The sequence below is a fragment of the Triticum urartu genome, chromosome 2A, assembly GCF_056163025.1.
Source record: "Triticum urartu cultivar PI428250 chromosome 2A, HENAU_Tu73, whole genome shotgun sequence".
Taxonomy (NCBI): Eukaryota; Viridiplantae; Streptophyta; class Magnoliopsida; order Poales; family Poaceae; genus Triticum; species Triticum urartu.
Genome location: NC_141874.1, coordinates 101,924,840 through 101,945,022, shown reverse-complemented (window position 1 = coordinate 101,945,022; position 20,183 = coordinate 101,924,840). Strand labels below are relative to the sequence as shown.

The window sequence follows — 20,183 nt, the reverse complement described above, 5'->3', positions numbered from 1 at the left end:
GAGGAGCTTCACGAAAAACACAAAGTTGACCCCAAATTTGAGTTTTTTTTTTTGCAGAGCAAGGCATAGTGAATCCACTCCATTTGACTTGTAATTTTGAGAGTGGAACAACCCCGAAACCGGCGCTAATTATTGGTTGACTTGCAAAAGTTTCACAATTTTGGTGAGAGAAGAGATCGAGGAAATGCCACGAAAGCGTTACCTTAGGTACTTCTGTAACTGTCCATCCACAATCGTATGATTCTCTGTTGTTCATGTGCTAAAATCTGGTACCCCTGGGATGTAGCAGTAAATTTTGTGCGAAGTTGGTAAGTTTACTCGAAGGCAAAGAGTGAGTGTTGCTGGGGTTGGCATTCAAAAAAAAAAGTGAGCGTTGCTGGGTGTGAAAGCTAACTGGGCCTTTAGTCTTGTCCTGGTCGCCTTCAAGGCCCCAGTGCTCACGCCGCCCATCTCCATCTCGAGGTAGACGCGGACGGCCCGCTATCGACAGGAGAACATTTGGCAAGCGGAGAGCACCGAGCTACCTCTCATCTCACCACCACCACCAAGCGGAGGAGCCACCTGAGGACGGGCGGCGAGCGAGAGGGCGGCAGCCGGAGATAGGCAGCGAAGCGGGGTCCGGGCGAAGAGATGGCGTTCACCATGCGCGCGGTGAAGGTTCCGCCGAACTCGGCGTCGATGGCGGAGGCGCGGCACCGCGTGTTCGACTTCTTCAGGGACGCCTGCCGCGCCATCCCCTCCATCATGGAGATCTACAACCTCGACGACGTCGTGACCCCCGCCCAGCTCCGCGCCAGCATATCCCAGCAGATCCGGAAGAACCAGGGCGTCTCCGACCCCAAGGTGCCCCCCCCCCCCCCCCCCCCCCTCTCCCATCCCATTTCGATCTGCCCCTCGCGAATGGATAGTTGTAGAACGAAGAACGAACGCGTTGCTGTCCTCTTCGATCCAGTCGCTGTCCGATCCTTCCGAGGGGGGTGCTCTCTGCGGGAATCTGATGTATGTTTCTTTGGGGGGCTGGGAATCGCCGATGCGTAATCGGTACGCCTTGTTGGATGGGTAGGTAGCAGTTGACCTTGCTGGTAATTTTCGCAGGATTACGGGCTGACAACTCCTTGTTTCTAGCGGCACTTAGACTGCAGTGTCAGTGTGGCAACCCTGTCCTTCCAGGACTAGCATCGAGGCTTTGTAGGTAGTATTTTGTCCACCTATGGGTCGGCCGTTTTGCATGAAGGTGCTCACTGCCCTGGATTTCTGGATTAGCCAGAGGCTACGACGTCCGTAAAATGCTTATGTGTTATATGGCCACTCAATGTTTTTGGAGTTGTTTCTATGCTGTTAAGAACCTGATTCCTAGCTGCTTCTTTGTATTATATATATGGCCACTCAATGTTTTTGGAGTTGATTACCAATTGCAGAATTAGGAGTATCCTTATGTATTCAGTTAACTGTATTCTGTTGCGTCTTCCGCGCAAAATTAGATGCCGACTTCATTATATGCTTTACTTCACTGTTGGCTATGCAAGTAGCTCGGCATGGTTATAAAATGGGGATCTAGATCTGATGGGGGTGGGCATGGGGGTGGGGAGCAGTTAACTATAAATTAGACCAGTATCTTCCTAAATTGATCGACATTATTGACCACCAATAGATAACGGGAACCACACAATTTGTTCATCCTTCACAAAAAGTGTGAACTGCATCCAAGTTCTAGATGAGTAACATACTAACATGGCTACAGTGTAAACCACGAAGTATTATTTCCCCAAAATTTCCAGCCTCTGGTATCTACGAGCTGCCTTGTGATGTGCGGATGCTCTGATATAGAACATACCTCTAGTTATACTTATAATTTATAACAGAAGAAATCAAATGCGACAATTAAAATGAAATCATAGTGGCTTCCAAATTTAGCAGGAGTTAATCATGTAACAATAGCATTACCGTTTCCTAAAAGAAATAATAATTTGGATTTATACGAGTATAGGACATGATGGAATAAGGTTTACTGACTTTATCATACACAATTTTAAGACAAACAAACATAGCATTCACAACTACACAATGTTGGTTGCAAGTTAAGCTCGAGTCTCAAGGTAGATTCATATTTTGTAGTAAGTCCAAAGTTAGTTTGGTAAATTTCACTCGAACTTAGTCAAAGCGGAAAATAACTGCATCTCTAGTTATTAGTTAGTCTCAATAAAAAAACAAAGTTGATTCTACAATACATATATATGCAGTTTGTTGTAATCTTCAACATCCATCTGTCTTCTGTAAGTCTGTAAAACTTAATCCTCCCATGTAATCATATCACTGTAACTTGGAGAATCCAAAGAATTGGCTTAAAGTGTCATTCTTGAGCATATCTTCTTCAGCTAGAGTTTCAATCCTAATTATTTCACTCCTGACTGGGAGGTCTACCCGGGCTTGTGGCTACTGTGGCCCTATGGACAGAAAACCAAGTTGTCTGCGAGCCAAGTGTTACAGTTTCTAGATGATAGTGTAATAATTAATTAAAGTTTTTATATTGATTTCACTAGAAGCTATCAATCCTAGTCCATTTGGATGTACAATACTGCGATCTTCATCAAAAGGAGATTGTTCAATGCCAACTTGCTATCAACTGTGTGCAGTTGTGAGTTATGGAAAATGTTTGTGCATAATTTTCTGATATTTAGCTGGAGTTGTAACTAGACTTTGTTTGCGCTTTGCTGGGCTTGACCAGTTTGATTAAGAGTGCTCAAGTCTGGTTCCCAGCACTCATATTCGGTCCATAGCAATTCTTGTTTTGCTATCCTTTAGGCCTATTTTACTTTGTTACCTTTTTGCCGCTCCTTTGGACAAGTAGCATGTGCTGACTTTTGGTGGAATTTACGTTCAATATGATTTGGTTCCTCGCCTCAACCTTGCACTCAACATTCTAAATTAATTTCAGGTTAGTGAAGAGGCATTTAGATTTAGGTTTATTTCTTTATTTTATTTTAAATTCCAGCAGACTGGGGGATTGAGTAGCATGGATCAGTAAAATATTTATTTAATATGTTCAACTACAGTTATCAAAACAAAGATTCTGCCATCCTGGTGATAAGTGTTAATATCTGTGTTCCTACATCGAGTTTGTGGCCAAAAGTTAGCAGAAACTGCAGTTCACACTTTCTTACTGAACACCTTAATCTTGCCCTTTGGTAGAGTACGTCAGATGATATTAACATGTTTCGATATTTCTATATCGTTACTACTTTTGTGGTCTGCATTATACAATCTAGCACCAGCCTCTGAAACATCTAGCAGTCATTCTTATATCACTGTAATGGCACCACGATGCCAGGAAAGCATTTCTATCTCCCTCAATCTGACTGTACATCTCTGCTGATTTGTTCTGACTTGCGTGCGAACAAACAGGTCATTGATATGCTTCTCTTCAATGGGATGGAGGAGCTGAACAACATCACCGAGCATGCGAAGCAGCGCCACCACATCATCGGGCAATACGTGGTTGGCCACAAGGGGCTGGTGCAGGACCTGGAAAAGGACCAAGGGAGCTCCGAGTTCCTGAAGAAATTCTACACCAGCAACTACTAGAATCCGAGGCCACCACAAAAATTTCCAGCCTTCCTGTAGAAGTGCCCTTGACATGTACTCTGAATAAGACGCTGAGAAACACATCCGGCCCAATTTATTTTGTTACTCGATGTTTTGCTTTGTTCGAACTTGATTCGATTACTCGGTCATCTCTACTCAAAGAGATGGTGTCTGCCAGTGAAACGGTTGTAACTCGTAGACTCTGCTTCCCAAGCTCATGTTGAAGGATTGATGTCTTGCAGAGGCAAGATCGATGTGGATGTGGTGTTCGCCTTGGTGCTTCGTACGTGGAGCAAGTCCACAAATCTTATGTGGCACCTCTGTGGCAAAGACAAGTCACAGTAAGTCGAAGAGATTCCACGTGGTCATAGTAGGAGATAACGTTGCCTCATGAACATCTAATAATAATCCAAATGCTTATGTATATATCAACTGGAACTTACACGATTTTTTGACAGCAACTTACATGGTTTTCGCTGTGCGGGTGCTTGAGATGTGATTGGTACCCCCTCTATTCATGTAGACTTGTCTTGTCAAACAGTTTTAAGCTTGACCCACTTCAAAGAAAAAATAAAGAGTTTTGCTTTGGTACACCGTGCTAATAAATTTACATGAATCTTAAAGTTACTTAAAAAGGGTATTCATCGATCAAACAAGAGATCAGAACAATCTAATCTTTTGATTGAAGGGGTAACTTATAATTTCCACTGAAATCAGTAAACTTTTCTGGTGGGTGGGGGTATACAATAGAAAATTATGCCGGGATGCTTGAGATCTTGATTCTGATAGAAGTATCATTCTAACATACTCCATTTTGTTCCACTTTGTTTCCGTTCCAATTGCCCCTTATTAAACCTATTTAAAAGCTGATTCTGGTGCGCTTGCTCGCCAAACCACACAAATCCCATGCACATCATTTTCTTACACATATGCAAGAACATCACAATCTACTTTGCAGTATGAAAAAAATGCAAATGCATTGCAACATTTCAAGCACATCGGTGCAACTTTTTTAATGCATGAGCAAATCCCCGTTGAGCGTGACAAATCATTGAGAAACATCATTCACAACATATACAACATACAAGGCAACATGAATGCAACAAATGCAACAACACAAAACAATTTTGTAGTATGAATGCAACAAATGCCTACGATCATCGCAACATGTCGCCCATGTCCAACACAACATACACAGGCTTGTTGCTAGCCAAAACACCATACATGACATCAAAAAACTATAAACAAGCTAACCTTATACAATCACAAAAAATAGATGTTGATGCCGTCGCCTTGGCCTCGTTGAGGACGAATCCATCTCGTCGAAGCACCACTATCGCCGGAACTAGTGAGCCCAGCTCATTTCCCCAACGACTCAGCATCACCATCTTTCCCTAGCTATGGCATGGTGGAGGGCTTGATTTTGAGGTCCAACTCGAGATTCAGCGTGAGGTTGTCCATGATAGTTGTTACCTTCATCTGTACAGGCGAGGAACAATGGGCATTGGTAGGGGCAAAGGATGGCAGGGAAGAAGCATTGTGAAGAGCTATTTGTGGTAGTGACAAAGGAGGCACTGTGACGAGCTAGTGCTGCAACAGAGGCAGGAGATAGTGGGTTCCCATGGAAGCAAAGTGAAAGATCGTGGATGTCGCCTACAGGGGGAGGGGTGAATAGGCGTTTTAAAATAATTACAGTTTAGGCTTGAACAAATGCAGAATAAACCTAGCGGTTAATTTGTCAAGCACAAAACCTAAAACGACTAGGCTCACCTATGTGCACCAACAACTTGTGCTAAGCAAGATAAACAACTATGTGATAGCAAGATATATGACAAGGAACATATGGCTATCACAAAGTGAAGTGCATAAGTAAAGGGCTCGGGTAAGAGATAACCGAGGCACGCGAAAACGACGATGTATCTCGAAGTTCACACCCTTGCGGATGCTAATCTCTGTTTGGAGCGGTGTGGAGGCACAATGCTCCCCAAGAAGCCACTAGGGCCACCGTAATCTCCCCACGCCCTCGCACAATGCAAGATGTCGTGATTTCACTAAGGGACCCTTGAGGGCGGTCACCGAACCCGTACAAATGGCAACCCTTGGGGGTGGTCACCGAATCCGTACACTTTGGCAACCCTTGGGGGTAGTCATCGGAACCCGTCAAATTGCTCGGAGTGATCTCCACAACCTAATTGGAGACCCCGGCGCTTGTCCGGAGCTTTACACCACAATGATTGAGCTCCGAACACCACCAACCATCTAGGGCGCCCAAGCACCCAAGAGGAACAAGCTCAAGGGTACCAAGCACCCAAGAGTAATAAGCTTCTCAACTTGTAACTTTCACGTATCACCGTGGAGAACTCAAATTGATGCACCAAATGCAATGGCAAGGGCACACGGAGTACCCAAGTCCTTCTCTCCCAAATCCCACCAAAGCAACTAATGCTATGGAGGAAAATGAGAGGAAGAACAAGAAGGAGAACACCAAGAACTCCAAGGGGTTCCCCTCACATAGAGGAGAAAAGTGATTGGTGGAAATGTGGATCTAGATCTCCTCTCTCTCTTTCCCCCCCAAAACTAGCAAGAATACATGGACGGATTGAGAGATAGCAAGCTCGAAGAAGGTCAACAATGGGGGAAGAACACGAGCTCAATGGATAAGGTTCATTGGGGAAGAAGACCACATTTTATAGGTGGGGAAAAATCCAACCGTTATGCTCACAGCCCGCACAGAGCGGTACTACCGCTCATGGGAGCGGTACTACCGCTAGGGCAGTGGAAGCCCTTCAAAAAACAACAGCGAGGAGGCAAAAGGCTGGTAGAACCGCCGGAGCGGTACTATCGCTCGTCCTCATGGTACTACCGCTAGGGGTAGCGGTACTACTCCTTGCGAGCGGTACTAAAAAAAATACATCCGTGCCTACCACCGCTGGACTTAAGACAAGTTTTTGGTCCGGAGCGGAAGTAGCCACAGAAGTAGCCGCGGTAGTACCGCTCCCAAGAGAGGTAGTAAAAAATTATATCCCCTCCAAGCGGTAGTACCTCTCCCGTGAGCGGTAGTACCGCTGCAACCTTTTTAAGGACACCAAAACTGACACAACTTCTGCAAACGGACTCCGAATTCAACGAAACCAAGTTTGTTGAAAAGCTAGTGACAAGGGCTAACACAATCTTGATAGAAATAACAATAAGAAGGAAATTAGAAAAGGCCCATAAGAAAAAGGTGAGAATCCTTCCTCGAATAAGACCGGTAAAACCTCCAACGCCAAAAACGCAATAGAAGAAGCATGTGAACTCCGTTTTTTATGAACTCGAGCTTGTCAAGAAGATGATCATAAGCTCCAAATCTCACAAGGAGAAAACCGAACAAGAGCCAAGAAAGATTATGCAAGCATGCAATGGTTTGAGCTCTACGAACGATATGATCAAGCTACTCACTTGAGAGCCCCCCATTAATAGAACGATAATCAATCCTATAACCCGGTCTCCAAACTACCATCCCTTAGAGCTATAGTGGTTATATATTGTAACTAACCCTAAAAAAATAAACCAACGAAATGTTTCACTGCCACACCCTAGGTCGTGGCCCGAGCAGCCGGGGCTTGGTTACACCCCTAGAAGGAGAAAATGATGCGATGAGTGTTGTTGCTATGTAAGATAAGGCAAGAGATTGAGATACTTGATCGGCAGACATATTAGGTAATTTACCACCAATATTATGTACTCTCCTTCCCAAAAATGTAAGGCACGCTTGACTTCGCATAGTCTTTGATGCATGAATGACTCTTAATATGTACCAAAATGCATGGATTGAACATGTATAAATAGTATCATCGTATTTGTCTTGCAAAACAATTTTGTTTCATTTTAATTTATATTAATTTTGTCGAAATACAATAACTGAAATTCATAGTCAAAATTATGTGATGAAGACCAAAAAAGGTAGAGCGTGACTTGTATTTTAGGAAGGAGGGAGTATTGTTTTGTCTTACATGTATAATATAAGTAATCAACATAATCTAGTATAATGTGAGACGACAACTTATTTTTTTCAAAAGAGGGTAAAAATGCCCGGCTTCTGCATTGAACGATGCACACATCCCTCAATTATTTATTGCAAAGTTTACAAGTATCCATAAGTCTAAAAAGTATACGGAAAGCTAGAAAGGGCATATAGATTCCAACCAATTGCAAATAAGAAAATATGAGGCTTTGTGAGTCACACATCCTATTATTAGGTTGCTACACAACTCTGTTGAACAAACCACAAGCGGCCAACTACCATAGATTGCACCCAGAGACCATGGACTCCCGATCCTCCTCGACGTAGATAGGGCCACATAGGGATCCAGAAAGTGTCTCTATTGGATGACCTGCCATAGATGGAAAACTTCCATCTTATTAAAACATAGACATTGCGATAATTCCATATTGCCCAAAGTAAAACACAGGCTCCCACCCATATTTGCACTTTAACATAGAGTGCACCCATTCAACCAGTTACTGAGAAATTTCGTAATACTAGTTGGTGGCGCAAGTTGAATGCAAGATGAATAGAACATCAGAAGATCTTAACAAGCAGGCAATCTAGCCATCTAGGAAAAGACGTCAAACCGATTCCTCATTTCCACATAAATCACATTTGTGCAACCATGCCATCGTCACCTTTTATGTTGCCTTTGGTCATGATCACTCTCCTTCCAGATAGCACATAAATATCTTTACTTTCGAAGGCACTTTAAGTAACGAAACCGTGATTAAAAGGAATGCCAATATAAATGAGATCGCAATACATTGACTTAACCGGAAAAGGGCCAGAATTGTCAAGTTTCCACTTGAAGGAATATAATCCAGTCGTTAGATCGACTATCACCAACCTATTAACCAAATGCAGCCAATCCGCCCACTTCACTCCCACGAGTGCCCGGCGAAAATAAATACTTAAAGGAACATGTCCCAACATAAAGGCAACAAAAACATCACTCTGCTGGATGATATTGTAAATATAGGGATATCGTAAAGCTAGAGAAGCATCTCCCAACTATGTGTTCTCCCAAAATCTAATAGTATGTCCACCTCCTATGTCGAAAGCACCACGACGAGAAAAAACATTTTTGTCTCTCATCAAGCCTTTCTAGAAAGGCGAGTCCGTTGGTTCAGCAGAGTCTGAGATAAAGTCTTGGAGTGCATGTATCTGCTTCTAAGTAACTCCTATGAGACTCCACCTCAGTTAGCAACTTGTATGGCCATTCTCTCAGAAAACACTTTGTTCGTTGGTGCTTAGCTTCTATCAAATTTTCTCTTTTTATTCTGTACCTTTCTTAGTTGCATCTAGTGGGGTATTGTATTTTGATCTTCATTTTCTTTTCCTTTCGTACATTATTACACATAATTTCTTTGGACATTATGACATGAGTAGATATTTTGTTTCCAATTGTTTTTTTCAAGCATCATATGTTTTGACATTATAGTGCACTCGGGCGTGGGCTCATTAAACAAAAACAGAACTACACTTATAAAGTTCCGAAGGCAATTACACATAGATATGTTTTAGTACATTGTGTACTTGCAGCTGTTCTTGGTAAGCAATTTCTTCTATGTGGATAAAGTTGTTTTTTCGACATGCCAATGCAAAAAAAATCTGCAAAACTCTTTCTAGGAGGATTTTTCTTCTTCTACGTGGATAAAGTTGTTTTTTCGACATGCCAATGCAAAAAAAAAGTACATTAAATCTGCAAAACTCTTTCTAGGAGTGTTTTCCTTTCATTTTTCATGTTTCTTGCTTGTATTTTTTTATGACTGAACCACATCAGAGAGTGTTCCTACAATTTCATAATGAGGGACACAACGAAACTCCCTCCATGCGAGCTCCTTTAGTTTGGTGGCGGCAAGATGAGGGGGGAGGGGGCTCCGTGCCCGAGCAGGTAGGGTTTCCCCTTAAGGCATCTCCAACGGCAACCCATAAAAATCCTCCCGCATCCGTCCGCGGACAGGAGGGATCAGTCCGCGGACACGTATGTGGAAAAGACGCCATCCAAAGCTAGCCGCATACGTTTCAAGCTCTTTTTCAGCAAACCAGATGAAATTCATGCAAACACGATCGGATTTCATACAAACATGACAAATTTCATACAAGTGCGGCGAATTTAGTTACATTTAGAACAAAAAAAGACCCGCCCCTAAACCTATCCTACGGTGGCGGCGCCTGGCGTCCAAGTCCCTGTCGTCCTCCTTCCGCCGTGTCCACGAGCACCGATGATAAGACCGATGAAGTGAAGGTGTGGTCTCTGACGAGGAAGAGTAGAACACGGGAGACAGACGGGCCCACATGGGACACCAGGCCCCGCCGCCTCCCGTGGCCTACTCATCCTCGGAGGAGTCGGTGCCTTGCCCATTCCCGATGGACGTGAGGTCCACGAGGGAAATGCGGGCGCCGGCGCTGTAGCCCACCGGGTCGGCTGATGGTTCGTCGGCGGCGCGTAGGAGGCGCATCTGGCGTTGTTCTCCTCCGCGATCGCCTGCAGCTGCGCCTCCACGGCTGTCGCTTCCTGGCAAGCGGTGGCTTGAGTGTGGATGGCATCGTAGATGGCACGCTACTCCGCGACAAAATTTGGGTTCGCCGTGGCGGTGGCCTCCACGGCCTCCTCACTCGCGCGCTCGCCAGTCGATGCTGCTCCAGAAAGAACAGGTTGTACCGTTGTTCCTCTTGCGCCTGCTGGAATGCCGACAAAGGCACCTCCGCCATGGCAGCGTTGAAGTGCGTCTGCGCCTGCTCCATGGTGAAGCCGGCATGCACAAGAGGCCCATCCCCAACGTGGTGTCGTCCTCGTCGTCGGAGACCTCGGGCAAGCTATGCCAGACGGCGGCAAGGGCGGCCACCGCGTGCTTGATCACTGGCGACAGACTGTCCCATAGTGCTTTCCCGCTTGCGGTCATGGCAGATACAGTGTAACGGAGGATGTGGAGGGGCTTGTGTTGTGCTGTGGAGTTAGCCGGGTGTGGCCGCCTTTATATAGAAGATTCTGGTGAGGCGAAGCATACGAGTACGTCAATGCGCGGTGCCGGAGTGGGTTTCTCAGTCGGCGAGCCTACTTAATGGTGGCATATGGACAGACATAATCATTGAACGGGCGTGGTAGATATCTGTCCCGTCCCGTCCAGTTACGTGTCTCCGGCATTGAACAGGCACGGACACCGTAGACGCGTCGCGAGCGGCGCCCCAGGCCGGCGCCGCTTCAATGACGGAGGCAGTGAGGGGTCGCGTCCACCCAGAGCCGTCTTCAATGTTGAGTGGCGCGCTCTACAGCGGCATGAATGCGGGCAGCTGGCGCCGGACAGAAACGCGCGCGGGGAAGGGAGAAGGGGTTTTGGCGGGCCAGGGCGGTCAGAAGCGGGCATGGGATCGGTCCGGACTCCCGCAAACCTCCGGCACCGTTTGTCTCTAGTTTGCGGGAGAAACCGCGTCCGGACCGCCCTGCTGACCGATACAAGACCGCGTTGGATGGGTTCCGCAATCCAGACAAAGTGATCCGAACGGTTGTGGGAGGTTTGCGGGTACGTCTTGAAGATGCCCTTAGGCTCTGTTTGTTTGGGCTTTTTCTTCTACTTTTGCAGCTTTTCCACTTTGGTAAAAAAAGCCACAAAAACTCCTAAATAGGTGCTTTTGGAGATTTTATGGCTTTTGAAGCTAAATATTTTTATATTGATTCATCAAAAGCCATAAAAGTTTCAAAAGCATCTAGTTAAGAGTTTTTATGGTTTTTTGGCCAAATTAAAAAAGTTATAAAAGTAGAAGCAAAAGCCCAAACAAATATGGCCGTAGGAAGACCTGGGTGATGCGGAGGTCGAGCGCTCTAATCGACGTGCATTTTCTCTTTGGATATTGTATTTTGATCTTCACTTTCTTTTGTTGCATACATGCATCAAGCTCGGGAACGATCGGCCGTGATTGCTCTCCCACAAAAGAGATACGATGGCCAGCAGAAAAGACAAGTATAAACAGAGGACGAAGCAGGGTAAGATTGTTGGCTGGCCGGATGGTGCTTGCTTAACTCGATCAACAATGCAGAATGAAATAGTAGTTCGAATTATATATATGCTCTCGCGAACGCAATCAAGAACCGGTGGTGTGGAGATTAATTTACGAACCAAAATATCAACTCGTGCTATTAATCTCCCTATAATCCGTTTGTTTCTTTGTCGTATGGTTAGAAGTGTAGAGGTTCCGTTGCCCAGTTGCACCTTGTTTTCTTTATTATAAACTCAATTAAACTACTGCTCTTAATATGTTTCTCTAGTATACGGAGGAGAGTATTGGTTAACCACTGAACCCAATAACTATTAAATTTTTAATAGTATTAAAAAATAAACATATTCGTAGAGGTCTCGTAGCTCAATGGTTAGAGCATCGGTCTTATATGCCGCAGGTTGAGAGGGTTCAACCCCCTCCGAGACCAATCTTTTTTAAAATATTTTTATGCACGTAAGCTTCTAATACATATTTTAGTATTTAAGAATTAAATAGACATAATTGTCAAGGTCTTGTAGCTCAATTGGTTAGAGCGTCGGTCTTATCAACCACAGGCTGAGGGTTCAACCCCCTCCGAGACCAAAAATGTTCTTTTTTCTATTATATGCACGTAAGAAACATTCGCGGTAAAATTTTTGTTACAGGGTTATTATTTTTTCGTCTCAATTTTTTTTGGCAACATTGATGTTGTTGCAGAACGACTCTGCACTACAGATGATGTTGCATATTTGTTTTTGTCTTAACTTTTTTATAACATGGGTGTTGTTGCGGAACAACTTCTACAACACAAATGATGTTGCGGAATATTTTCTCCGTCTTAAATTTTTTGAAACATGTGTGTTGTTGCGAAAGAATTTCTGCAACACAAATAGTGTTGCAAAAAAATTGTTAAGGTGGCAGAGGCATGCGTCACGCGCGGACTGAGTCATGTGGATGTGGTGCCACGAGTAAGGTGTTTTGCACTAAGATGTGCGTTGTGCACGGTCCCATGAAACTTGGATCTATCGGCTGCATGAGTGGCGGAACGCTACGCGTGATCGGCCGGCTGATGCTAATCATTTCCCTATATTCATATGCTCGTAAGCTTCACTGAAGCCAAAACCAGAAGCTGGTAATTCTCAGACTTTTCATTCTCTCAGACTGCTGCTGCTGCTGCATGGCAGCGTCTCAAATGGTGTACTACCGATGAGGTAGCGACTTAAAGTTGAAATCATCTCATCAAATCCAAATTGTAGGGCCCATAGTGCTTATGCTCATGAAACAAAGACTGCACATGTTGCAAAAATATCGTGCCATTTTGCTTCATGCCTACAAACACCGCACTTATGGCCAATCACTCATCGCCCAACAATGCATCCTCCCTCACCGAGTACCCACCATCATGCTTGCTTCATGTTAAACAACAAGAATGTAAAAAAAATTCTCAATGCATTTGGCCAAACACTTGTTGGGCTTGGTGTCTGCCATGGACGACACCGACAGTGGGACAGGATCCGAACAACGTGGAAGTGTAAAGTTCTTGGGTGGAGCACTCCGGCAAGGCCTAACCGGCAGCCGAAGTGGTATAGCGATGGCGGTGATCTTGGTGGGTGCGAATACAGAGCAAAGGGGAGGGAGCGAGTGGGGTAAAACGGACCTCCCCGCCCGCGCGCATCACCGGATCGAGCCCTATCTCATCTACCCGGAGTCTCAACTCCGGCTCCAATCTCATCTACCCGGAATCTCATCCTATATACCTAAGAGGATCATTCCCATTAACTTATTTATCTCTACATACAAGCATGACACCTCATCATACAATTATGAATGGGATAAAGCCCACCTCAACATACAATCATGTATGGGAAAAGACCCACCACAACATTCTACCATGCATGTGAAAATATTTTTCAGTCAATTATTCCACTTATATTCAAGAAATATTGTGAGACTATAACACAAGACATGTTTATCTGAAGCGTATCTATCAGAAGATGACTGTTCAGGTAGAAACAAATTCCCGATAGTACACACACAGAAAGCTTAAACATTTACACCATACTCTCACCTGAGCATAGCCATTGATCCAGTCAAATCTAGCCAGTAATATCACTGCACGGCAAAATCAACTAATTAGTCAACAACAAAAATGTTCCGCAAGAGAATGCCACATGTCACCTCTTCTCTAAAACCACAACTCCCGAAACTTTTCTATGGTAACAAATAATGCACATGTTTCGAGTTACTAGGATTAACCATATTTTTATTATATATTTTTCAGCACAATCAACTGAAAGAGGATATTAAATGTTGACTAGTTTCCTTAGTTCAGCATCTACACTTCATTTGGCCACTCCAGGCTCCCCATCAACCTTACCACACATTTCTCCAGCATTCGCTCCTTTCGATGGGATTCCTCCTCTTTTTTGAAAAGTTAGCACCTTTCCTTACGTGCTCACATTTCAGCAAAATGGTTACGTTTACGTTTCAAGAAACAATGTCAAACTATGAGAGGATATTACCTTACATAGTCTTGAGTCTTGACACTATGTAACCCTCTTTAAATTTCAGTTTGAAACACACAAGGGTTTTGCATATGCAACAAGCCCAGAATTACTTGCAAGAATGACTATCTTGAAAAAGTAATCTTAATGAGAGATTCACTCCACGTCTACTGTCTAAAAGAGGAACATGTCAGCAAACACAGGTTTTTTCAGTGCTTTTTTTTTATCTCACTAGGTGTTGGCTGACGCTGCACCACAGGAGGTGAATGCTGCCAAAACGCACCAATAGGCAGCTCCAAAGTAAGAGTTGCAGCCACTGGTGTTGGTAGCTGGCATAGCAGGTGTGTGCGCCATAGGCAAATGAGTTAGGGGCAGAAAATTGTTGTTAATACCCATGGTAGCTGGCTCCACTGCAATTGTTGAAGCATGGCTGGGGTGCCTGAAATCTTAACAACTTATAGTAGTAAGATGATGAAAAAACAGACACCTAGGCAACACGTCAAAAGTAGCACATCACAGCAGAAATAGATAATTTCATCTTTGTTGCTTATTATATTCCAATGAACTCAAATAATGAATTTACTATAATAATGCAGTTGCTTTTAGACTTACTGATTACATATTTTTAAACTTGGTGCCCATAGTTTGTTTCCCTCTTTTACTTTCAAAACAAATAATTAAAAAATGCACGGAACATGTCAAGTTGGGTCCATCGGCATGACAGCACATGTGAGAGAATTACTCCCTCCGGTCATTTCTAGTCTGCAAATAAGTTCAGCTGAAAGCCAAAGTATCTCTAATTTGACCAAACTTATAGAAAAAAGTATCAACATTCATAGAATGAAATCAATATCATTAGATTCATTATGGAATGTAGTTTCATATAATAATATATTTGGTATTGTATATGTTGATATTTTTTAATATAAATTTCGTCAATCTTTGCAAAGTTTGACTTGATACAAATCTAATACACGGAGTAAAAAGGACCGGAGGGAGTACTACTTAGAATATGTATCTTGCGAGTAATTTTTAACAAGTGAAGATGGTCTGTTCCAGAGCTACATGTCAATAGAGGAGATATCAGAATATCATAAGCTTCACCAATGTCTTTACCTCATGAGGTCCAAACTCACTGCTAGAAGTCAACTGCTGTTTTGATGGTGGTGGCTGCGCCACAGAGGTTGGTAGTTGTGACGACCCAGCTGTACAGGGGGCAAAGATGCATACCCAAGGACACATGGTCCGTCTGGCTTGTTGAAATATTTCCTCGGTGACTGGAATGGTACATTCTAGTTAATCTTGCTGTATGATGATGAGAAAATAGATAAATGTGAAACAGGGTATATGGAATACAGCATACCAGATTGTTTTGATGGGGCCACACTGAATGTCCAGGGGGGTAGCAAGGCGCATCCCACTTGTTGAAGCACTGCTGTTGTGGCTGGAAATGGTGCATTCTAATTAACCTTGCTGAACGATGATGGGAAAATTGATTGGAAACAGGGCATATGGGATTGCCAACTATCGATGCATGGCAAAGCGAACAACAGCACAAGGATGAAATTCGCAAAAGCAAGTTCACACGGATCTCGGCCAAATATACCTTCTGCTCTCTCTTCTGTTTCCACCCCCGCTCTAGCTCCTGCTCTATCTCCTGCTCTAGCTCCAGCACCTTATCGTCAAGCTGCTGCTCGCATCACGAACGAAGAGAGAGAGAGAGACTAGATGAGCCACCGATAATAAACAGAACGTAAATTGGACTGCCCTCATGGAAACCTCCACAGATTGTTTTCAATAGGATGGACCTGGGAAATATGATCATTCTGCATAAAAGTCCCAGCAGCATTTCGTGCACGCTTGTTTTTCCGAGCCCATTCCAATGACCTGAGGAACAGAAAGTCAATTGGAAAAAATAACCCAATATGGTAATATCAGGTAAAACTAATAGGTGAATAGATATCAAATTATAGAACGAATTGATCTAAATCGGATCATAGGTGCCCAGGCATTAGCAGAAGAAAGGTTAGAGAATAAGAAACTTGCCTTTGGATTTTGCTCCTTGGTTCGCAGGAATTGAGCTCACCCGCACGGAACTATGCACAGAAGAGATGGCAAGTTACTTGGAGTTGGCGGAAATTCTTTCATTGAAATAAAAAGTGATACAAAATACTTACTGAGGTGTTGCTTGGATAATTTGAAGAGCTGCTAGCATCCCCTGTGATCTTGCGACACGCTGAGACTTCTATGCCTACAGAAACCGCTAAATTCATAAGCAACGCCATACTCACAATCCCGGGGTTTTACGGAACTGGCAAATACGCAGAAGACGCACAAAGCAATATGCAGGTATCAGGCAGCCATCAAGTGGGTCCAAATAGCACCCAGGTTAATTCGCCAACGCAGTCACAAGAAGAACATACTCCCTCCGGTCTTTATTACTCCTTATATAAGATTTGTCTGAAGTCAAACTTCGTAAAGTTTGACCATATTTATATGAAAAAATAGCAACATCTACAATACTAAAGTTATACAATATGAAAATTGAATTCATGATGCATCTAATGATATTGATTTCGTATTTCTTTCAAAAAAAGATATTGATTTCGTATTGTGAATGTTGATATTTTTTTTCTATGAAGTTGGTCAAATTTTACGAAGTTTGACTTCAAACAAATCTTATATGCGGAGTAAAAAAGACCAGAGACAGTAATAACTAAGTGGACAAGGATTGTAAGCATTGCATAGGCATGCCAAACAATAAGAGCGAGCAGGTAACAGTTACCTGGAGTCATATCGAGATGGCGGGACAATGTACAGACACGGAAAGGATGTTCAGGGTCATGACGGAAGCTATAATAAAAATCATCCGGAAGACAATACTTGCCAATTGCTTTCACTGCCTTGTTTCCTAAGTCAACAGCGACCGCCCATCCATCCTTATTACTGGGTTCCACCATTGATTTGAGATAAAGAATATCGTCACCATCCGGGCTCAGGATGGGGAAAGCTGAGTAGAGGTCCCTGAATGTCAACTTTTCGCCCTTTAACCCGGGCAACAAAGATGAATGTGCTGATCCGTCGACAACCAAGATGTCAGCGACATTGGCAGCACATGTCTGGCGCCAACAGTTGGACGAAACTGTCCGAGTCCATGTCACAGCCCTCCAGGCACCCCCAATGGACAGCTGCTTGCAATGCCAATCCACGGCCTTGCGCTCGAGCGACATGATCAAGTCTGAATCGTAGATAACATCACCCTTGTCGCTCTGGCTTTCAGGAGCAAGATTCTCCATCTCAATAAACTTGAGCACGCCATCAACCCATGCGAGATCCCGAAACCACCAGAGATTTGGGTGAGATTCGTCCTCTGCTTTTTTGCTTCTCTTTGCGGTGGGAGGGGGAATGTGACCTTTTAGTTTGTATCTGTTCCCAGGCAACGGCTCCGGCAACGGGATGAAAGTGAAACGCACATGATCTTGACGCAGGTCGCACATCAGCAGGCCGTGTGACAAATCAACCCACCCTAGTAAGCCTTCTTCTCCAAGCGTGATCACCTTGTCGGGTATAATCCTGTCGACCCCAGGACATGGATTGGGCAGTGTCCTGGTGCTCCATGACGTTCTCTCGGACGAGTAGATCCGAAGGTGATAGTCATCCGACAACGGGTCGAGGCAGAGAGCGGCCACGAGATAGTGGCCGCCGAGCTGCTGCAGGACGCCGAACTCCCTGACCCCGCGCAGATCATGGAGGTCGCCATCATGATACTCGTAGGGAGAAGGAATCCACTCGAGCGACGGCGACTCGCCGGCCTTGTACAGGAAATATTCGGATGTGTATCGGCGGTCGAAGACGGCGCGGAAGAGGACGAAACGGCCCTCCGCGCCGACGCCGACCACGCGTGGCAAATCTTTGAAATTGCAGTACGGCCCGGCTTGCAGATGAGGGGGTCGGCAGCAGTAGATGGAGAAGATGGACAGCTGCGGCGGGTCGGCCATCCAGAAGGAGACCGCCATGGTGAAGCCATCCATGGATACGGCTGTGGCCGTGGTCTCGTTCCTGCTGTCGGTGAGGCGCGGTTTCCGGGCGAGGAGAATTGAGTCCAGCCGACGCCGGCGGGGTGCGTCGGCGGCGTCGCCCATCACAACGGGGTTCCGATTTTGGTGGGGATCTGGTGGCGTCGCCGGACAGGAAGGATTTGGAGATTAGGGTTATCTCTGTCTTCTGACGACCCCGAGACCTCTGTTTTTCAGTTCAAAGCAACACAAAGAAAAAAGAAAGATCATAAAAAAGAAGAAACCGAAAAACAATAATAATAATAATAATAATAATAATAATAATAATAATAATAATAATAATAATAATAATAATAATAATAATAATAAAACCAGTGAAGAAACCATTCAGAAACCTTCTAGAATTATTATTTTTTAGATTTAGAATCCTTCTGGATGGTTCTCAATACCAGATCCATGTCCTGTTTTTTTTTCAAAATGGAGGCAAAGATTTGCCTCACCGATTAATTAAGAAGAAAAGAATTGCCCAGTTGATTTTTAGAAAACCGGGCGAAAATCCATACAAACAACTCAAAGTCGTACTACTCACACAACATAAAACATCGTGACCGCACATGTGTCCTTTCCAATGCACCACAACCGAAACCCTCGACACTTGTACAACACAGTGGAGCTTCACACAAGAACACCGACCACGATAAAAATGGAGCACCCTCCATCATGAAATCGCGGGCGTCTTCCGGATGACACCACCCTTCTTGCTTTTGTTTCTCTTTGCTTTCTTCCTATTGGGTTTCTTCTAGAGGAGGCAGCCACTTGTGTTGCCGGGTCCAGGCTGACCAGCCACCCATTTGTCAAGAAAATCATGGAACTCATTGTACTTCTTGATGTAGTTATCATCAACCAAGGGGCTCCTACTAGGGGCAGACACCAACAGACCGGCCGCATCGACATCGTCGACCTGAGGAACCCACGACACAACACCCTCCACCACAGGAACCATCGACACAATGGACTTCGGCGCCTCCAGTTGCTCACAAGACCAAGGATAAACATGCCCCTCACACAAGGTCGTCGACGAGCCCACCTCCAACCGCTCCAAGGACATAGGCGAAGCAGGGATCGAACATATATCCCGAAGCTCGAGCATGAGGTAAGCACGACGATGGACTCACCCACAACGGCAGGCACAACGGACGAAGCGGACATCAACGATGAAGTTTCCCGAACACGAGGGAAGAAACAACCATATGGCTTTGCCCCTTCGTCCTCAGTGGAGCCAACAGGAGAGAGTGGTGTCTGCGTGGCCAGAAACTTAGCCGACACAAAGGAGAGCCTGCTCAAAGCAGCCTCCGCCCGCTCCAGGAAGCTCTCAATTCGTGTCTTCCAACCTTGAAGCAACTCGGTCTGATCAGCCAGAGCGGTTTGAAGCACCAATGGATGGGGATGCCAGGCTAGCGGAAGCAAAAAAAACCACAGACGTCCAAGATCCATGGCGAAGCACAATTGAAGGGAGTGTGGATTTTAATTGGGCCTCTCCTCGAGAAGGAGGTTGACAATGTTGGGTGCCAATGCGAGAGACAAGCGGGATGACACGACATGCCAGCGAGCTGAGAGGACACCATGGGTTGCAACAATCACAAGCACAATGATCGTTCTCCAAGCAACGAGAGCATCAGAAGGGATCTCTGCAAACCGCCACACAAATAGGCCAAACCAGCTACTCGTTCGCCTATGCGTTTCGGCACCTAATTGACGCAAAGCGCGTTAAATAGGATTCTCCAAAAAAAGAACAACACAAAAAATCATGTTTTTAGGGGTAAATCAACGCTTTATTCATCGAAAAAAATAGTTTATGGGATAACATTCGGGCCATGGATTTGAATAAGCCACAAATGACGATCATGACCTGAAGAAAGAGAAAAACCTCCCTAACTCATGAGCATACTCATTAACTAAACGACCTTAAAAAATTACATGCAAAGCTAGCTACTCTGGATTTGATTTCTTCAATGATCTCATCATGCTGGCCTTGGTTGCCATTCACCAGATCACTCACCACCTCTCTAGCAT

The 20,183-nt window shown here is 44.6% G+C and overlaps 2 protein-coding genes, 2 non-coding genes and 1 pseudogene across 9 annotated transcripts; 3 read left to right on the top strand and 2 right to left on the bottom strand.

The window, feature by feature from the left end:
• The first annotated feature begins 469 nt into the window (after positions 1-469).
• On the top strand, positions 470-3,842 carry LOC125536040 (LYR family of Fe/S cluster biogenesis protein). The gene is made up of 2 exons (XM_048699127.2): positions 470-843; positions 3,403-3,842. The coding sequence occupies exons 1-2, from the start codon at positions 631-633 to the stop codon at positions 3,580-3,582; spliced, it is 393 nt and encodes a 130-aa protein (XP_048555084.1). The 5' UTR covers positions 470-630; the 3' UTR covers positions 3,583-3,842.
• An 8,121-nt stretch (positions 3,843-11,963) lies between these two features.
• Positions 11,964-12,038, top strand: TRNAI-UAU (transfer RNA isoleucine (anticodon UAU)). The gene has a single exon. It is a non-coding gene; the product is annotated as a tRNA-Ile (tRNA).
• An 81-nt stretch (positions 12,039-12,119) lies between these two features.
• TRNAI-UAU (transfer RNA isoleucine (anticodon UAU)) lies at positions 12,120-12,193 on the top strand. Its single transcript has one exon. It is a non-coding gene; the product is annotated as a tRNA-Ile (tRNA).
• Positions 12,194-13,496: 1,303 nt separating this feature from the next.
• On the bottom strand, positions 13,497-18,352 carry LOC125536037 (uncharacterized). 6 transcript variants are annotated; one of them, XM_048699112.2, is made up of 8 exons: positions 16,880-18,352; positions 16,272-16,345; positions 16,141-16,190; positions 15,903-15,981; positions 15,701-15,784; positions 15,458-15,538; positions 15,211-15,371; positions 13,497-14,540 (listed from the first exon to the last, which is right to left on the bottom strand). In XM_048699112.2, exons 1-7 carry the CDS (start codon positions 18,234-18,236, stop codon positions 15,240-15,242), a joined length of 1,857 nt encoding a protein of 618 aa, XP_048555069.1. In that variant the 5' UTR covers positions 18,237-18,352; the 3' UTR covers positions 13,497-14,540; positions 15,211-15,239. The 6 variants fall into 6 exon arrangements, 5 of the variants coding, with proteins under 5 accessions (XP_048555069.1, XP_048555071.1, XP_048555070.1 ...); XM_048699114.2 differs by having other exon boundaries at positions 13,497-14,533; XM_048699113.2 differs by having other exon boundaries at positions 13,497-13,702.
• A 476-nt stretch (positions 18,353-18,828) lies between these two features.
• LOC147984094 (uncharacterized) lies at positions 18,829-20,183 on the bottom strand (annotated as a pseudogene).